The sequence below is a fragment of the Artemia franciscana genome, chromosome 15 (assembly GCF_032884065.1).
Source record: "Artemia franciscana chromosome 15, ASM3288406v1, whole genome shotgun sequence".
NCBI classification, from domain to species: domain Eukaryota; kingdom Metazoa; phylum Arthropoda; class Branchiopoda; order Anostraca; family Artemiidae; genus Artemia; species Artemia franciscana.
In genome coordinates this window covers 34,735,030-34,756,519 of record NC_088877.1, presented here as the reverse complement: position 1 = coordinate 34,756,519, position 21,490 = coordinate 34,735,030, and the positions used below count along the sequence as shown (strand labels likewise).

The window sequence follows — 21,490 nt, the reverse complement described above, 5'->3', positions numbered from 1 at the left end:
GGTCGATGACAAACCAGCTGAGATTATTGAGGAATTTACATACCTTGGCTCTATCCTCTCAAATGACGGATCAATCCTCAAAGATCTAATGCACCAAATTGCCAAAGCCTCAGCTGTAGTGGGAAGACTAAGCGCCCTTTGGAGGAAACCTATCAGCCGTAGGACCAAGATGCACATATACAATGCTTTGGTGGGATCCGTGCTTCTTTATGGAACCAAAACCTGGCTAGCCACTCAGTCTGTGCTTAGCACCGTAAATATAGCCCAAACTGAACATCTTCGTCGCATTGAAGGATTACGCTTGCACAATTTTGTTACCAACGACAACCTCATGGCGTTAACTGCTCAAACGCCCTTCTCAGTCCACCTCGCCCAACGAACACTACGCTGGTACGGACATCTCCTTCGCATGCCCCCCGACACTCCCGCACGAACGATTTTTGAGTTTGATCCCGTGGTGCACGGCGGGAAACGCCCAAGAGGTCGTCCCTCAACCAGATGGAAGGACATGACAGGTGCCTTCTTAGCCATGGCAAATATTCAGGAGGACGTCCACATCCTTGCAAAAGAACGGTCTAAATGGAGGCACCAAGTAGCATCACTCTCGACGCCGGAAGCATTTCGGCAGGAGCATTAAGTGAAGTAAGTCAAGTTCAACTATGCCGAAAAAACGACCATCTCAAAGTTTTGATTGGATGTGTTCGGGAAAATAATGGGCTTGGAAGAGGGCTGTTTGCTTTGCAATCATTTTTTACTTTTAAAAAGAGGACTAGAACTTTTATTTCCAATCGGATTACCTCTTTTAAAAGTTCCTGTAACATTGCTATCTATGATAGCGCTGCGCTGCCTATGATATTGCTTATATACCCTTATGAAAATCTGCATGCATATAGTTTTTTACGTTGAATTGAAACTCTCTCTGAACGCGTTCCCTAAAAGTCTAATCTTAATATCCTTAGCGTCACTAGTTACAGCAATCGTAATAATAGCAAATAGTATTCAGATAGATGCAAATAGTCTGGCTAGTTCGAAATCCGTCAAAATCATACTCTGGCAAGTCCAACTTAATGAAGTAAGTCGTTTTTGAGATATTGAAGTGTCACCCTTTTGAAAATCTACATGCTCATAGTTCGTTTGATTTGGTTCGCATCTACCAAAATATTCCTTGAAAGCTTCACTTTAATACACTTCGCTAGTGTAGAAGCAATAGGTGTAACAGCAACTAATAGGATTAGTAGCAACATGCATATACTACCTTAAGTCTGCTTCAAATTCCCCCTCAAGACACGCTGAAAGTTTCAAAAAAGTACCATAAAGCGTTCCTGAAGCATTGCCGGCACATAAACCGTTTCGACTTACTTCAATACTGCTTCAACATTCCAGAAATGTTTGGCCTCAAAACCCTTAGCTTTAGTAGCAACAGTAGTAGTACCAGTAGTAATAATAGTAGCAGGAGTAGTAATAGCCGTGAAATTAATATTGGTAGCCTTAGCTTTAGTAACTAAAATGGTAGTAACAGTACTGATAGTAGTAGCAGTAGCAGCAGTATGAGTTTGCAGTAGCATTGAGAGAGGAGAAGAGAGGAGAGGGGGAGAGAAAGAGAGAGAGAGAGAGAGAGAGAGAGAGAGAGAGAGAGAGAGAGAGAGAGAGAGAGAGAGAGAGAGAGAGAGAGAGAGAGAGAGAGAGAGAGAGAGAGAGAGAGAGAGCATTGAAGACATGACAAGATTTTGGATAAAAACAAATCTATATATATAAAAATAAGTTGTCTGTGTGTGTATGTGTCGAGTGACGTCATGTTTGTCGACTGACGTCATTATAAGGATTGAGCTGTATGCGTCATGAAGTTATTTGTCGACTGACGTCATGTTTGTCAACTGATGAAATTACATACCGGGACACCGGGACACAAATGACGACCGGGACCGGGACACAGGGAATATAAATGACGACCGGGACACAGGGACACATCATTAGAATAATGAGGTATAGATCTGAATACGGATTGTTTTTCCCATGGACAATTATATGTTGCATGTTCAAGAGTCAGTAAACCTGACAATCTATTTATATGCACAGACAATGGGACAGCGAAGAATGTTGTATATTCGCATGTTTTACGTAGTTAAAAACATATATATTAAGATATATCTATCTCTATTCACAGGTGGGACACAGGGACACAACTACAATGGCGCGTAACTAATATGGCGCGTAACGACTTACGCGCGCGGGGGGGCTTGGGGGGGCGCGAAGCGCCCCACCAACTAGGTGTTGGGGTGACGCGAAGCGCCACCCCAACAGCTAGTTAAATATATTTTACCTCACATAATTTATTTATACTTTATCAAACGAAACAAAATTCCTAAAAACATACCGTCAAGAGTTTTAAATATATCGTCCTCTATATTCTGCTTATCCTAGATATTACTCACGACACATCAAAGATAGAAACTATTTAAGACATGACAAGATATTGGATCAAAACTAATTAAATATATTTTACTTCACATTATTCATTTATACTTTATCAAACGAAACAAAGTTCCTGTTAGTTAAAAACATACCGTCAAGAGTTTTAAATATATCGTCCACTATATTCTGCTTATCCTAGATATTACTCACGACACATCACAGATAGTAACTATTTTAAAAAGAACAAAAAACTATAGAAGTAGAAGAGGAATTTGAAGAAGGAAAAAAACTTACCAGTTTTCCTGAATTCAGTACAAAGTTTAAAAAAGAACAAAAAACTATAGAAGTAGAAGAGGAATTCGAAGAAGAAAAGAAACTTACCAGTTCTCTTGAATTCTGCATAAAGTTTCAAAAAGAACAAAAAACTACAGAAGTAGAAGAGGAATTCGAAGAAGGAAAAAACTTACCAGTTCTCCTGAATTCCGCACAAAGTTTCAGCCGCTTCCTAATACTGCTTTCAGAATGAGATGGAAATGCTTTCTTAATATCATCCATTCGAATTCTTCTAGGATTATCACGACTTCTCCAAAACAGGCGGAAGATAAAAACTTGTAAGAAATCACGGATAAAATTGTTTGCACGTTTTGAATTTGGCCCAAAGACCTCATATAGAGGACACTCCTGTCCAATTGTAAATAGAGCATCATATTCACGTATGTAGTAACCATTTCTCGTACGAATGATGAGGAAATCAGTAGGAATGTTCTCGTGATGATACATAGGGGCTCTATACATATTATTCTCGATAGCAGATATACATTGACCAGGATGGAGAGTTCCAAGGAACGGAGAGGTGTGTGCAAGCGCTAATTCCCCGTATGGTAATTCTGGCGGTCCTGTATCTACACCCACTTTACGTTTATAATAGTTCTTAGCCCGAGTGCACATTCCAACTTGACTTAGTAGCGGTGGATGTTCTTCACAGTATTCAGTTAGAATAAGCTCACCATCCTTCCCAGACAAGTCTTCCAGCGTCCTCATATAGAAAATATCCCCACCACCTGCAGCAATCCTATCTTGTTCTCTTTGTTGTGCCATCTTCTTTATATGTTTGGTTAGAGGTTGCACTTGATGATGACCTATTGTTGATAAAGGACCTGTCGTAATTCGTTTCAATGGCGGTCGATGAAACTGTCTCAGTTTTGTTGGTCCCATGTAAGTTGGTATAAGTGGAGGTCTAAGTTCAACCACTGGAGTTGAGTGTTGTATAAGCTGACCAGCAGCACTACTTTTTATGGCAGTATCAGGAACTTTTGGCTGGTAATATTCATCATTTGAAATATTGAATGGGTCTTTATCATCATCCTCAGATGGCGGAAGAGGTGTATCTTCTTCAATGACATTAATGATACCAGAACGACCCAGGAGCATTTTAGATTTCTTAACATGAGGATGTGGGATTTTGATCTAGAAAGAAAAACTGAAGTGAAATCAGAAGCGATAGTTGAGGGAAAAAGGGGAGAGGGCAGCTTTTGACATACACCTCTGTTTAGTATTTTAGTTAACAATCAAAACGGGCTTTTTGTTTCATATCCTTTTTTACATTGCAAATCTGAATATTATTCCAAGTGATGTTGATACTATTCGACCTGACCTGTTGATTTATAGTTACTATGTTATGGTAGAATTTTAATGCTTCTAATGCTTTGCATATTCCTTTTCCCTTATCTTCATTTCATTTGTTTGACTTTATGCTTGATTTACTTTCCCATCTATTTTAGCCTAATGTCTATTCATTTCTAAAAGCCAAAAATTATTTAATATTTTTCTTTCGATAAAGTAAATTATGAAGGCTGATCTTGGAAATACTACTACTACTACTACTACTAATAACTCACTGCAGCACCAAGCCGCCTGAGGCCAACACAGCTACGCACGCTCCTCCTCCAACCTAATCTATTTGAAACCTCCCTCTTTACACCCTCCCAGGAAGTTCCCATTTCCTTTAAATCTTTATTTATGACATCCTCCCAACCCAGACAAGGATGAACTGCTTTCCGTGTAGCCCCAGACGGTTGGCCAAAAAGGACAATCTTCGGTAATCTGTCATCCTTCATCCGTAGAACGTGGCCTAGCCATCTCAACCTTTCTTTCATTATAGCCATAGAAAGCGGGATAGAACCACATTTTTCGTACAGCCTACTGTTTGAAATACGGTCAGTCAGCCGGATAACCAGAACAATCCGTAGGCAATTTCTCTGGAAAACATCTAGTAAATTTTCATCTGCTTTTCGGAGCGCCCATGCTTCAGAGCCATATTTGACCACTGTCATCATTGTAGCTTCCAATATTCTAATCTTGGTTTGCAGACTCATCTTTCTATTCTTCCAAACTTTATTTAACTGTGAAAAAAAACTGAGCCTTAGCTATTTTACTTTTAACATCTTCACTGCTCCCGCCATCTTTACTAATAATACTACCAAGGTAACTGAAGCTCCCGACCTGATCAATCTTTTCGTTACCTAATGTCAGCTGTTCATCTTCACTTATTCCTAGCCTTAGTGACTTAGTCTTCTTAACACTAATTTTCACGCCTATTTTAGCACCCTGAACTCGCAAAACCTCTAAAAATTCATTCATTTTGCTCACACTTTCATCTAATATGCTTAAATCATCAGCATAATCAAAGTTCAGGAGCGTTTTTCCTCCCCATTTGATTCCGTGGTCTCCAATTGCCTTTCCTGTGCTCCTTAAGACGAAGTCCATCAAAATGATCGACATCAAATGAAAACTACAAACTCTTAAGCTGATTGGTGCCATCTGTTTTTAGCTTATTTCTTATCTTTTTTTTTTCATGAACCTTTATTTTTTGTGAGGGATGAGTTGCATGGAGATTGAATTGAATGGGGATTGAACAAGATTTGAGTTGAACGAGGGTTGATATAAATGGGTTGAGTAGAACGGGTTAATTTAAACGGGTTGAGAGTGCAAGGGTTGAACTACACGCGCATCGTAAAATTGATTTTTTATTTCTGTTTGACTCCCATATAGCTAAATTGTCCAAATATGTATCCTAAATAACCCCAAACATACATGCTTTAGTGTTTATCGCGTCCTGCTTGCGAAATATCCATTCAATGTGCTAAGAGTGCAGACTTTTGTGTATCAAAATTAACATCAGATTCCTTCTAGAACATCCTTCTCTCACAATTAAGGTTCCAGGGTATCAATGGTAATGGTCCTTGCAGCACTCTAACTTTTATGATATTCAATTTGATTATAATCTGAATCATTCAAATGAGTTTTCTATCAGTATATACCGTCTTCTTGATTGAGATGACCGCATACCTGTTCCATAAGCAATCCACCTGACGATAACCTCAGATGATGTTGTGCACTCATGAGCTATCCATCTCTTAGCTATTAGGATGGATCATGTCGCAAAACATCTTAACCAATCCAGACTCCTGGTAAATATACCTAGAGTGTTTTATCAAACAAATACAAAGTTGAAACAATAGGGAAAATCTTTTCAAGACAGTGGAAATCAATTCTGTGAACATTTCGGCCCTGTGTCCAAGGGCCGTCTTCAGCACAATACGAGAAAGAGAGAGAGAAAAAAAAATGTATATATAAATAAACTTACATTAAAATGCGAGAATTAAAACTAATAATATTTTTTTTAACTTTTGGTTTTTGGTTTGAAAGTCCTGGTTAAACCTCGTTGAAGTAAGGATGCTAGGGTTGTTTTTAAAAAAGTTTAAAAAAAATAAAAAAAAATTATTAGTTTTAATTCTCGCATTTTAATGTAAGTTTATTTATATATATATTTTTTTTTTCTCTCTCTCTTTCTCGTATTGTGTTGAAGACGGCACTTGGACATAGGGCCGAAATATTCACAGAATTGATTTCCACTGTCTTGAAAAGATTTTCCCTATTGTTTCAACTTTGTATTTGTTTGTTATGGAAAGGCAGTGTGGTCTTCGTCGCTATTTTTAGAGTGTTTTATGGTCACTGCTCTGAAATATGTGGCTCTGATCGTATATTCATAGCAATCATCATCGAAGCTATTGGAGTGGGTGACTTTTTAAAATGGCTTGAATTATAGAACTTACAGGGTGGTTGAAAATAAAGCTGCAGCCTCTTACGCTCTATCATGGTAAATCACCCAAGTTGAAAGAGAATTAGTTTAATTGATTAATATAAGGTAGTCAATTTGAAGAACACAGTGGCTGTCTTATTCCTGAAATAATGCCACTTCCTTGAGTTTTGATTTTCTTCGTATCTCTTATCCTCTTTTGAACCCTAGTACCACTCATCGCTTTCCTTTATCAACCCTACTCAACCTTCTGCTTTCTAAAGTCCTTAGATCAAGCAATTAACCCAAGTTGAAAACGATAACAAATCAATTTTCGGTTATTGACCCTACGTCTTCTGTTTTACACAACTGATTAAGAATGCTAGCCCCGCTCCTATATATGATTAAGTAAAAACAAAGTCTTTCAACTGAAAGTAAAGAGCAACATTAAGGCTTAAAACGAATAGAAATTACTACGTATATGAGGGGGGTTGCCCCTTCCTCATCACCTAGCTCTTAAAGCTTAAGTTGTTTTAGTACTTTTAAAAAAAAACTTTTTATTGCTCTAGTTTAACAACCCTTGTGTTTCAGGAGTCATTCTTCAAGAATTGGGATAAAATTCAAACCTAAGCACAAAGAGTGAGGTGTTGAGGAGGGGGCAACCCCTTTAAAGTGGCGTGAGAGGGGGCCTAGTTACCCTCCAATTTTTTGGCCTCTTAAAAAGGATACTAGAACGTTTAATTTTCGATTTGAACCAGTCCTCTCCTGATATTCTAGGACCACTGGGTCAAAACAATCACCCCTGGAAAAAACAAACCAAAAAATAAACACGTTTTCGTAATCTTTCTTCGGGCAAAAAAAAATTCACATTCTTGAATATAGGAGGTTGAAACGTCTACAGTATGGAGTCTCTGATATGCTGAATCTGATGGTGTGATTTTTATTAAGATTTTTTTTTTTACTTTAGGGGGTGTTTCCCCTTTTTTCTGAAAATCAGACAAATTTTCTCAGGCTCGTAACCTTTGATGATTAATACTAAAGTTAATGAAACTTCTATATTTGGAATCAGCATAATTAGCAAATTCTTCTGATATGCATTGGCATTTAATTGGCATTCGTTTTTCGGAGTTTTGGTTACTATAGAGCCGCGTCACTTCTTACTTACAGGTTGTTACCAAGAACTGTTTGATCACGTCTCTTTTTGACTGGTTCTTTCATAATCTGAATTTTTAATTCAGAATGTTTTAACATGGTTAAACTGGGAAAGGTTTATCCTTAATTTACTCAATTTACGATGGGGAAAGTCCACCTGGAAAAGAAACTTATTTAAAGCTTCTGCAGTATTTTTTTTTTATAATGAATATCACTACGAATCTCTAATGGCTCCCTGAAATGATAGAAAGAATGATCTCTCTTATATGGTTCATCTCCAAAAACATACGAAGGCCCGAGGATAAATGAAAAACAGAAACAAAAAGCCAACATTCACATTAACAAAAGCAAAGACAACAGCCTTTAAATAGGTGTAGTCTAATGCGATAAAGAAAACAGACTTGTCGACTACTCAAAACAGAACCTCGAGCCATTTTCTACTTTCTTTTTTTTAAACAATGAGTCACCTTCTTCCTTGTTTTAACCCCTGAGCCACCTTCTATTTCCTTTTTTTAACATGAGTCACCTTCTACTTCCTTTTTTAAACTATGAGTCACTTTCTATATCCTTTTTTTTATACCAAGAGTCACCTTCCACTGCCTTTTTTAAACCATGATTTACCCTCTAATTCCTTTTCTTAAACCATGAGTCAACTTCTTCTTCCTTTTTTTCAACCATGGGTCACCTTCTATTTCCTTTTTTAAACCATGAGTCACCTTCTACCTCTTTTTTTTAAACCATGAGTCACCTTCTATTTCCTTTTTTTAAACCACGAGTCACCTTCTACTGCCTTTCCATAGCTATGAGTCACCTTCTACTCTCTTATTTTTAACCATGAGCCACGTTCCACTTCCTTTTTTCTTTCGAAGTTTTGGAACTGCGATTTCTGGGCCTGAGTTTGGTCTATATTTATTAGTCAATATTATACTAGGCAAACATTTAATTTACTAAACCAAAATTAATGTACTAAAACCAAGCATAATTGTGCCCCCTCTACGTCTTTTATATCATAGAAATGGGAAATAAATACCTTAACTGGTGGCTGATCGCTTTTTTCAAGTGTCCTAGGATCAATATCGTCAGGTATTCCAAGGATAATATTATCATCATTCATGTCCAAAGTAACTACCTTTGGCTTGGGGATTTTGTCCATACACTCTGGGTCCCAGATGATATCCTCTTCCCATAAACCTTTCGTCAACTCGTCATTTTCAGCGGGGAACACCGACCACCATATATCTTCTTGAGCGTATTCAGGTGCATAGGATCTAAACAAAATAGGAAATAATCTACATGAAATGTGTCCAGAACTCAATTATGAACTCACTTTACACAATTGTTTATTGTCTACACCCAGTCAATCGCTAATCTGAAATCTATTACGTGAAGCTACTCAATTAGTAACCAAATAATTTATGAGACCACACTGACTAATCATGAGAAAATAAAAAAAAATCGACAAGAAGAGAGAAACGAATATAATCACAGATAGCTCATTCAATGCTCTCAGCCGAATAGCATCGTTTTCGTGCGAGCCCGTTGAAACATAAGTGAATTATACACCTGTTGTGACGTAATAAACTAATGGCTATTATAAAGGATCAAGAATAAAATGGGATTTATAAGGATATTATTATTATAAAGTATATTATAATTTATTAAGGATTAAAAAAGGATTAAGATCCTCTCAGTTCATTCCATGATTTCAGCCGAATAGGGTCGTTTTCGTGCGAGCCCGTTGAAATATAAGTGAATTATACATCTGTTGTGATGTAATAAACGAATTGCTATTAATGTGGTTGTCTCCTCGGCCAGTGTTTCCTAATTTGTTCTAGCAACTTAAATGGGAAAAACTAAGAAAAGACATTGGAATTGTAATCCACTGGCGAATACAGTGATAGTGCGACGATACATGAATCAATCCAAGGCCTGGCAACGAATATTCAACAAATATTATAAACCCTGACAAGCATTCAAGCAGAAATACAACGACTGAGAAGTGATATGTCAGAAATCATAGGTGAGATAAGTAATCTATCATCAGGACAAAAAGTTTGGAAACTTCCAAAGTTCACGATGACGCAATCATTAAGCTACAGAATGAAACTAAGGACATCTAGCTATCAGCAAAACAGTCTCATGATAACCCCAGCATTGGACCCTTAAAATAAATTATTGAGCTTAGAAAATGCTGACCGACGAAGTAACATCATAGCCTGGAAACTAAAGTATTCGTTGAAAGACGAGGGTGTGGAAAAATTGGTGAACTATTGCGAAAATTCCATATTCAATGTGAATTCTTGGTCATTAAACTAAATGAAAAATTCACTGTAATCCGACTCAAGAACTCTAAGGATAAGTTTGCGATTCCGCAAGCAGACAAGCAACTTCGGGATCGAGCTTTTAGGGAAAAAGCCTGCACGGATAATTATCCGATATTCTCAAAAGTGTATCCGATGATGTGAGTAAGTCTGTCCGAGATATCGCTCATCCCACCTGAAAAAGAAAAATGAACCAAAACAGAATTGATTTCAGGCTTGGATTCCTCCAGTAGTCCCACCAATCATATGCTATATCGACGAAGTGGAGAGAAGAAAAACATGGATTGGATCCGGGTCAATCCAAATTGACTTTTTTCTTTGTGTTGTCAACTAATATCACTTAGCTGAGAAGCAAATATTTTCTTTGTGATATATTGATATATTTTTTTCCCCCGATATGGTGTGATTTAACATTACATGGGCTCGTAGCTGAATGACAAGATATCTTCTGCGAGAATAAACCCATTTAGTTTGAGTTTTAGTGCTTTTAGTTATCTGAGAGAGAGGCATTGGGGTACTCCTTGGTTTGAGGTCAAAACACAATAATGGTTAGTCAGGTTCACGTGATCCCTGCATCTAGGCTAGAAGAATTTGAAAGAAATTCCTCCTTTTTAGTAATGTATTCCAAATGCCCCTATCCCATAGTAATAATGAAATTTTAAACTCTTTTTTAGTTCCCCCCAAATAAATATTTGTTTCCTTAAATAGTTCATACCAAATATAATGAGGAGAAAATCTTTTTGATTGTCGAGGATGGAGGAGCGGTAAATTTTTTTATTTGAATTGGGTACGGATATTTTTGGAGTTTGTGAAACATTTTTAGATAAAAATTTGGCAAATAAAATTAATATTTGCGATTTCCGATTTTTTCCATGTAAGCTGAACTGGGAAAAAGCAAGGTGGTTTAGCAATACTAGTTAAAAATTATATCCCGGCACGGGTGAAAGAAGAATAACCCCAATGAAATAGCACGGATGAAAATTAATGACACAGGTATTATAGGCAATGGCCTAGATCTAGTAAAATCTTACCTGTATGGTCAAAAAATTCAGGCAGAAATAAAAGGACACTTGTTAAGCCATATTGTTATTGATGATAATGGAGTCCCCCAGGGATCAGTATTGGGGCCATTACTATTTTTATTTTTGTATAAATGACCTTCCATGGTGTTTATCCCAAGATAATAGCTTAGCAGTAATTTTTGCAGATGATAAGGCGGTGACAGTAAAAGCTAAAATCCCATGTTTGTTGGTTGAGAAAATGGTGACAGCAATGAAATCTTCGAATAAATGGTTTGCATATAACTACCTAGCTCCGAACTTTTCTGAAACCGAATTCATGATTTTTGGGCGGTCACAGCGGGCAGTAAATAAAATTACCATAAAAGAGTCAATTGTAAACCAAAATAGGATAAAAAGAGTAAACTCATTTCGTTACCTCGGGATCATTTCGATGAGCTTTTATCTTTCCGTAATCGTTCTGATTATTTGAGATTGAAACTCGCCCCTAACTTAGGTTGTCTTCATAGAGTGAAATATGGGTTTCCTTTTTCCATCCTTAATATTTTATACGATTCTCTAATTGAATCATATCTTAATTATTGCCTTGTAATTTATCTCAACACATTTATGGTCCATCTTCAACTTCTTCAGATAATTCAAAATAAGGCAATTAGAATTCTGGGTATTTTTGCTCATCGCCCAATGAGGCTTAAAAATCTCTCGGAAACCTAAAATTTATGCATTTTCTCAATATACATAGTCTCAAACAACTGAAAGACTTGCATACAGCAATGTGGTATTATGATATCCAATCGTCCACAAATTGTTTTCATGATTTGCGTATAATTGAGATTCCCATTTCTCCTGCCCACCACGTCCGCTCCAAGAAGTATCGTATTCCCCCAATCAAATCAGAAAGAGCTAGATTCTCAATACGATACCAAATTCCTCATATTATAAATAAACTTAATTTAGTAGAAATGTCAAGAGCCGATTTTCTTTGAAAAAATATATTTCAAAAATAGTTCTTTGTCTAGATTGATGAATAATAGATATAAGTAGGAATTTTGTCGTGGTGTTTTCGCGCTGGGGTGTCCTCCTCTGTTATCTCCCACCTTATGTTAGTTTTTATTTTTTTTTTATTTCGGTATTGTTTTACCTCTGTTTATTGCCGACACATCCTAGTCCTGCTCCCCTTCGACCGATTTAGAAAATTATTTACCATGTAATTTGTCAATAAAAGATCTTGTCTTGTCTAGTGAAAAGTCGAAAAGAACTATGAAAATATTTCGGTAGAGACCTCCACTCGACCGTCCTTAGTGCAGAATAATAAAAAGAATACAGAGAAAAGTCTAGAGAACAATATAAAAACCAAAATTCAAAACAAATACTGAAACTAAAATAGGAATACCCTTTACAAGAAACGATGAAAGGGTTACCTTCTGAATAACAAGTAAAGTCACTTTTTTGCGTTGGTGACACTGGCATGTTTTTCTTCACTGCTAGCAGGGTATGGAACATAAGGGATAGCTGTTCAAGGGCTCGTTTGAATGATCAAATACAACTTTTTTCAAAAACGACATTTTTGCATACAGGATAATGTTATATCGGTTAGGTGTCATATTTCAATGACTGCTCCCTGTAGCTCGTTTTTACTACATCCAGCAAAGAAAAAGCCGATGATTTTTTCCTGTTTGTGATATATGACGTATGCTTATATATACATGAAAAGGATAGGTCTTTATGCTGATTCCAAATAAACAGGATATATTAAGTTTGATCATATCGATAACTACTCCACAGAAACAACTAATACAGATAGAATTAAGACTATCAATGTTAGACTATTAAGTCGGAATAACTCCATAGACGCACCAAGCAAAGACATTATGAAACTTTTATAATAACTGCATTTTCGTGTAGAGATAATGCTATATTGGATATGATGTCATATTTGAACGACTCCGCTGCCATATCCCCAGGGGTTCGTTCTTTGCCGTAAAACAGAGAAAAAAGTATTTTGAGACAAAAATACTTATTTGCTAATGTCATTTTAAATTTCAAGGGCAATTTTTATGCTACATTCCCTCCCTAAAAAAATCCTCGCCCCATTTTTTCATGTAATGTACAATTCCTGTTTTCTTTTTATTCTTATGAGGTGGGTTTTACTTAATTAATATACTTGCAAATAAGAAGCCTGAACTCCCACTCTATTTTAAAGAATTCATTTTTTTGGGGGGGGGGGATTAGCCAATTTCGCACTTATTTCATCCTAATCATAAACTAAGATATATTATTATCATTATAGGTCCTAGTAGAGAACAAACTCTAGCTCATAGTAACCAAAAATTTCACAGCACATTCGTAAGAAAAAAAACGCCAAGTGGGGAAATATCGCTATTTGAAGCTCATTCAGAAAGAGTAGCTTAAATTTCCGTTGATTTTAATGGTGCTTTTCTGCTCTTAATCCTTTTTGCAGCGTCGGTTGTGTGTTTTCAGTAGACAAAAGTTCAGCTAATACTTGCATTGGTAAAACAAAGGTATGAATCAACTGTTAGCAGTTTTGTCATGGAAAGTTCAGTTGATAGTTCAATCACGTTGTTTATTAATACTGTGATAATATTTAATTTTTGAACATGCAATGGTTACTTTTCCACTAGTTATCCAAAATACAAGAACAACTATTATATTTTGTTCTGGTTCATTCCTACATTTTTTTTGTGGTTATTATTGCACTCTTTTATAGCTTCAAAGTGTTTATATAATGATAGGTTTTTTACTGATAGGCTCAAAATATTTGTTTAGTCTATCAAAGATATTCCAGTTTGATTTCCTGTTTCAGCTTAATTTTGTGTCGGTTTTCATAATCATAGTTGAAGAGATAGCTGAATATAGCAAAGAGTAAACCACAGTATACAGTACCTACAAATTTAAAAACACGCTTCGAAAAACTCTGTATAGTGAGAGAATTTTGCCATTTAAAGCTGGTTCAGGAATGATAACTATTATTACTTATTTCCATCTATTTTTTGTTCCTTGCTGCGTCGTTTAGAAGGGGGATTGTCGAAGCAGATTGGAAATTGGACTTCCTTTTAGTATTTTTAACAGTCAACCTCCATTTGTTGGTATCTTTTATGCATCATTGTCAGATTGGCATTATGACAAAATAATAATTCTTATTAAAAACAATGGTTCATTCTTTACTAGATTAAGAGTCGTATCAGCAATAAACAAAGTAACTAAACTACCACTTGTATTTATGACAATACAACTAACATTTGACACGACATGGAACGACTGTCAGAATATATTGAAAGGAAGAAAAAAGGAACAAAAATGAAATCATACACGTGATTAGACATAGGAACAAAAAAGGAGAAAATATAGGACTATGAGAGCGAAGCAATTCATGAAGGAAATAGGAAAGGGAGAAACACGGGAATCAAAAACAAGAAAAGATGTAGGAACTAAGGTGCACAGGAATGCAACAACAAAGACAAACACAAACAGCAAGCAAAAATACAAAAGAACAGCAGCACAGCAACGACAATAGAATTAACAGAAGAATGAACACCGGAACAAACATCATTATGAACCCAACAGAAATAGAGGAACAAAAAATGACACAGCAAGGGCTTATTAAAGTCCAATTTGTTTTAGGAAACACCGGAAAAGATCCCCGAAATTAGTAATGACCATAGTGAAATCACTAAATTCACCTTTGTACGCCAATGAATTCAGCATATCATACCCTTAATTCAGAAATTTCTACTACCTATCTAATACCTTTTTAAAACAGACTTTATAAATTGGTTACCAATAGTAAAAGAAATGACTTTGATTGTTTAAGCTAAAACTTTGAGCCAACTTTTGACGAAAAATAAATTTGTTATTATGAAATCTCAAAAATTAGAAAACTCTTGTACATGAAAGAGAGAGGTGGGATGCAACTAAACTAGAAGCAACTACAAAAATCATCAAAAAGAAATTCTCAGCATGTATTGAAGCAAGAAGTTCGCAGCTACAGATGCCGCTTAGTTCAAAAGAAGGGACAAGCTCAACGCGGTTAGTGTGTGGTACAGATTACAAATCAGACCAAAAAAAAACAAAAAAAACATTGTAACCACTAGCATTTCAACTATACCTCAGCCCCACATCCTAGCATGGCCAGATATAGCCTTAGGCGATATACCATTGATTGCTCATTTGTAGTATTTTGCTTTGGAAGCGATTAAGTTTTGAATTTGAGACCAACCACTAAAGAAAAACAGACACAAAGAAGCACAAACCTAACGAAATAAGCAAATTTTTGTGTATAGCCAAAGATTATAGCTGGCCTTTCTAAAGGGGAAAAGCTGAGGCTCAATTACATTGGTAGTGATTATGACATTTGGAAGAGCCTCACAAATTTCATTAGAGTGCCTACCTTACCATATGCCCCAATGTAATCTCTGTAGATATTTTGAATGAACTTGCCTCATTAGACATAAATAGGACATATGGAGCGATTCAGGCTGTTCAACACAGTCATGCTTTCTAAACATTCCATCTGACATGTGCATATACTTACTTAGTCAGAGCCTATTAACAAATAGATAAACCTATAGTTAAAGTTAGTTTATCGATGAAAAATCACGCTCTCACTCAATCTGAAACCAGTGTAGCATTAGAAAATATTCAGTGCTTGAAGAAAAAAGTGAAAAAGACTAAGTTTATTTACAAAATGTTAAAATGTCCAGATCCTTTCGGTTCGAATTTGGATTTTTCTTGTCCAGTTTCTAATATAGCCCTGCATAAATATGCTCATTGACAGTGCGAATGCGCAACGATACAAAAAAGCGATACATATGTATTACACGAATGAGGCACGTGGACCACTTCCCCCACCTGCTTATATCTGGCTCAAGTTTCGAAACGTATATTTATACAATCGGGTCAAGAAAAATTTCCGTTATTCTTGCGTTTAATTAAACGAAGTTTTCCTCTGAATTGACAGGAGCGCATTTCTTTCCTTGCTGCAAATTAAAAACGCAAAGAAAGATGTTGTCATAATGCTAAACCAGAAGAACAGCTAACAAAATGTAAATCTTCGAGGGAAAGTCAAATATTAACAGTTTACCTCCCACAAAATTTATATTTTAAATAAATAAAAATGGATGAAAAAATCAAAAATAGAAAAAGTATGACTAAGGCAGGCTAAAGAGCAGGACAGAAAAGAATAGGAAACTATTCCTTAGAATTAAATTTAGAACACTAGATGTTTAAGTGCGTCCTTGAAGATAGTGGGACAGGGTTATGAGAAAAAAATTTAAAATAAGTAGGAAGTCTATGGGAGGGAGTAAAGAGTAAGGATCTAAAAGAGTGGGTGAAAAACAAAGTATGACGGCACTAAACCCTCAAGGTCCAAACCGGCAGTGCTGATCTCTGTTTCATAACCCTTCACCCAGGAAGTGATATGGGCGGTTGGGGGTTAGTCATCCTGCACTTTTGCACACCCTTGCAGTTTACGTTCCCCAGAGATGGGCCGACTCTGGCTTAGCTTACTGACTCCTTAGACAGGAGTCACGCAACTGACTCCTGTCCCTAGTCAAATAAATGGCCACACCAGGAATCGAACCCGTGCCCCTTGGATAAAGGATTCCAACCCAGCGCACAAACCAAATAGCCAGGACGGCTTTAAAAGAGTGGGCTGGGGAGTGAACATTTACAGTTGTATTTTCCTTTGTTTGTTTGGGGCTACCTAGTGGTCAGTAGCAGTAGTACATACGAGATAATTCCACTTCAATAGATCATCAGGGCTTATTAACATAGGGTGGGTAGGTACCTCAACCTGTACTAAAGAAAAAACTTGCTGCTGTAGTGAGCTGTTAGTAGTAGTAGCAGTAGTAATCTTTTTTAAGGAGTAGCTTTATACTTAAGGATTAAAGTCAACCGAAATCTTTAGTACTATATCTTTAAAATAAAAGAATAGGTTGTAGGACGTAGGAATAAAATGGGGTTTAGTCAATTTTGAATCCTTACGGCCAGATCAAGAGTCGGAGAATGTTATAAGAGATGAAACTGGCACTGACCCGAAAAAGAAAAATCACCAGCGCCATTTATCACTTGGCCATCTGTCCCTTTTCCAAACAATGCTGAGGTATCCGTATCTTTTCAGGTACTTTAAAATACAGGAGACACGAAAGACAGCGGAATTAGATCACCAGGACACTCACCAGCTTAAAACCAACTAACCTGCCAAACCCGCCAAGATTGTCTCAAGTTAACATATGCCTACTTTGTGCAGACAAGGTTTCGACTTAAAATAATTCTTTAACACACACAAAAAAAAAACAGATTAATTATCACTAACAAAGAAATTTCAGAAATGCAGACTTAAGTATAAACGTTTTAATACCCAAATTTAAATTAAATTACAATTTAATTTTATACTTAAACTTGGTCCTGTGGTGGCGCAGTGGATTTGACCTTAGCTTGGTAATACGGGACCCAGAGATCGAATCACGCTTAAGGAATGCACTGCAGGGCCGACGCAGGGACCTTAGTAGCCAAGAAGCGCCGTTAATTCTTAAATAAATAATACTTAAACTTGCTGTAGGACTAAGCGTTCACCGCCTCACCTGGCAACCAAAGTTCAAATAGTTCGTGGGAATGTGTTTAATCTTAAGATCCCCCGACTCGCGGCGGCTGAGCTTGTAGTCAAAACACTGACCTCACAACCGAGCTGAAGGACTGGCAAGACGAGGATTTGGACCCCCCCCCCCTCTCGAAGGGCATAGGATTGAAAGTCTTGCGTGTCATCACCTCAGCAAATTGGTTTAATTTCTTGGAGCCAGTTTATGTCAATACAAACTTACGCATGTTTCTCCTTTTTACTATTGGAAGTTTTAACAACAGCTGGATCAGGCTTTGACAATGGACCAATGACAGAGCTACTCATAGGCTTAGAAACGGTTATCGTAGCTGGAACAAATTTGCTTGGACCATTCGACATCCAGCCAGTAAAAATCGATTTATTATTGAAGCGGGTGAGGACCTGAAATTAATACAAATGGATATGTTAAATATTTTCAATAATACAAGTAATTATAGAAATAGTCCATACATCTAAAAATTTAAAGACCGATCAGGAGAAAAAGAGGCATCATGCTCTCTCACAATGATATCACATTTAAAAAATAAATATAAATACAATCTAAATACTAATCCATGCAGGCTCCTTCTAGCTACAAGTATTGTTTCTATGCTATGGGAAGCTCCCCACGAACCATTCGACATTCAACCAAAAAAGATGAAGAAGCACGCAAAATGAAAAAAAAAACAACATAAATCTAGTTCTAAAACCCCACTAGTACTAGCTCCCCACATAAATCTAGTACTAGCTCCCCACAAACCATTCGACATTCAACCAATAATGATGAAAAAGCACGCAAAATGAAAAAAAAACATAAATCTAGCACTAAAACCCCACGAGTGCTAGCTCCCCACATAAATCTAGTACTAGCTCCCCACGAACAATTCGACATTCAACCAATAATGATGAAGAAGCATGCAAATTGAGAAAAACATAAATCTAGTACTAAAATCCCCCCTAGTACTAGCTCCCCACATAAATCTAGCACTAACTCCCCACGAACCATTCAACCAATAGTAGTAGTAGAAGTACTACTAAATGGGCCAATACGCTATGGGCCAAGTACTACTAAAAATATTTGTAATCATGAAGAACAGATACCAACATAAAGAGCCAAATATAACTAAGAAAATATTATGTAAATTTAGTCCACTGGTACTAAAAATTAGTCCAAGCAGCACCACTTGACACTGAAGTAAAACGCATTGTTCGGAGCCAATTAGAACTGTTTCTCCAATGCTGAATTTCTCTGAATATTATAGTGACGAAATGTTGCTCTATCATTTTTTGTATGTTGAATAAGTTTTTTATTTGATTTTGAACAAATAGGTGAACGTGTATGGGGAGGAGTTTACGGGAAATATTCAATAAAAGGTATAACACTACCGTCATAATTAAGAGCTTTATCTGTTATTACATATTTCCAGTTCATTTTAGTTGTGAATATAAAAGGCAGTGCAATCGATGAAATTATTCAAGTTATGATTACCAGTGCTTAATTATTAATGTCACAACCGCCTCTCTTCTTCAGCGAAGGAAAAAAAACACATCCACATTGTCAGAATGAAAATCTGAACGAAACAAAAGGGAAAGAAAACTTTGAAACGAAAGAATGTGAAGAGCCATCACAAATAACAAAAATATAAAATCAAAAATTACCCGAATTAAAAATGGGAAAGCTAAAAATACTACTCCAAAAATCGTCCCACTCCCTAAAATCTACGATTAGAAAAAAAAAAAAAAACAATGCAATTCTCATAACATTAGATCAGTAACTCAAATGATATAGCCAACTTTATTTTAACAAAAGTCCTCATCTATAAACTCAGGAACACAAACATGAAATAGATGGTTTCAAGCATATTCCCATGAAATTTCAAAATTTTATATTTTCTCTATATTCTTAGTTGTATTGCCTATTTGATTCACATACTTTTTTTAATTATACCTCTGCTCTTCCTTCCCAATTTCCCTCAAAATTTCACAGTTCATTTCAAAAAAAGTGCAATAAGAATCTTTTTAAATTGCCAAAGATCACAAAATTTTCAATTTCCATCATTCCTTAGTTTCAGAGTTTTAAGGTACATGTTCTCTTTCATAAAAGCAACTCTGTTACGAGTCTTAAGCCGTAACTTATACTAAAGTGACAAGATACTCACCAATCCAGAATTATTTTATTATTTGGATTTTATCCTTAAAGAAGATTCTAAACTTGCTTTAAAAATGGGAAAACTATTCCTTTTTTCAAGGTATTACAAATAATTTTTAACATATTTCTAATCTAAAACACTCTATGTACCGGATTTCAAAAAAAAAATTCGCTAGATGGATGGCACTGTATCTCAGCTATGGAAAAATAGCAAAATTTTCTTCTTCGTTGATTTATTAAAACTGTAGGAGAGCAGAAAGATAACACACCGAAACTAGTACACGGAACATAAACCTTTACTATTAGGGAACATCGGGAACATAGTAGTCCAAAAATAGATATTTTTTCGATTTTGACTCCCTACCAAGAAACAATTGTCTGGTCCCCAAACCTATTTATATCAATGCGTACAACGAAGACCGTATCCAGGATTTTTTTTCTCTGGGCGGTATCTACTTTAGGGGGGGGGGTGTAAAAAAATAAACACATTACATTTTCACGAGTCAGAAAAATACTAAAAAAAAATTCTTTAGTTGATTCACAAAAACCGTAGGAGAGCAGAAAAATAATATACAGAAACTAGAACAGGGGCATAAACCTTTGCTATTAGGGAACATCGGGAACATAGTAGTCCAAATACATATATTTTTCGATTTCGACTCCCTACCAAGAAAAAAATGTCTGGTCCCCCAAATCTATTTATGTCAATGCGTACAACCAAGACCGTACCCAGAATTTTATCTCTTGGGGTATCTAGTTTAGGGGGGGGGGTGTAAAAAAATTAACACATCATATTTTCACGAGACGGAAAAATAGTAAAAAAAATCCTTTGATTGATTTATGAAAACCGTAAGAGAGCAGAAAAATAATATACAGAAACTAGATCAGGGACATAAACCTTTACTATTAAGGAACATCAGGAACATAGTAGTTTATAATAGATATTTTTTATTTTATTTTGACTCCCTACCAAGAAAAAATGTTCTGATCCCCCAACCTATTTATATCAATCCGTACAACCAAGACCATATCCAGGATTTTTCTCCCCTGGCAGGGGGGTTTCTACTTGGGGGGGGGGGTGTAAAAAATTATACGCATTTCATCCATTCTATTTATTAAATCTCTAACAACAGAGTCAGAAAAGGGTCCAAAACCATCCATCTGATTTCATTGAAATATTAACTGTAAGGGGACTTTCTTTGATCCATTGAATGCTTGGATTATTATCATGTTCTTCTTCTTTAAACACATACTCTGGGATATCTAGAAATTCTCTTATTATTTTTTTTTTCTTATTTATAAATAAATTCGAAATGTCAACATTCCTATCTTTTTACCTCTGTTTTTACCGGTTCAATCTCTAATGAGTTGTTCAGCATCCTCATTCACTTTCTTATTAATCTCAACTTGTTTATCGAAATTACCTTTCACTTTATTTTTCAGTCTGTTATAATTTCCAGTAGTTGGAATCTGTTTTGATTAAAAACGATTTTAGTTCGATAATATCTTTATTTTTCATAGTGTTAAATTGATTTCGTAAATTTGAAATGGTTTTATTCTTTTCTATCATTTCATTTTCTAACCCTGTTTTTAAATATGGAATAATATTAAATCTGTATGGTTACTTATCATCTCGACGCTATGCATTGCACTCTAACTTAATCAGATTATCTTCAACTAATATTTCAGTATTAAGATGATTATTTATTCAATTTAATTGTTCATCTTTTCTACAAACAGATT

General features: G+C 36.0%; 1 protein-coding gene across 3 annotated transcripts in view; it reads right to left on the bottom strand.

Moving 5' to 3' along the window:
- Window positions 1-21,490, bottom strand: part of LOC136036398 (transcription initiation factor TFIID subunit 1-like) — a 129,984-nt gene that overhangs the window by 40,660 nt on the left and 67,834 nt on the right. For all 3 annotated transcript variants that reach the window (XM_065718593.1, XM_065718594.1, XM_065718595.1), the window contains exons 7-9: window positions 17,822-18,000; window positions 8,673-8,910; window positions 2,880-3,879 (exon numbers count right to left, since the gene is read on the bottom strand). In XM_065718593.1, coding sequence (XP_065574665.1) covers window positions 2,880-3,879; window positions 8,673-8,910; window positions 17,822-18,000 — 1,417 coding nt within the window. The remainder of the gene's footprint in view (window positions 1-2,879; window positions 3,880-8,672; window positions 8,911-17,821; window positions 18,001-21,490) is intronic.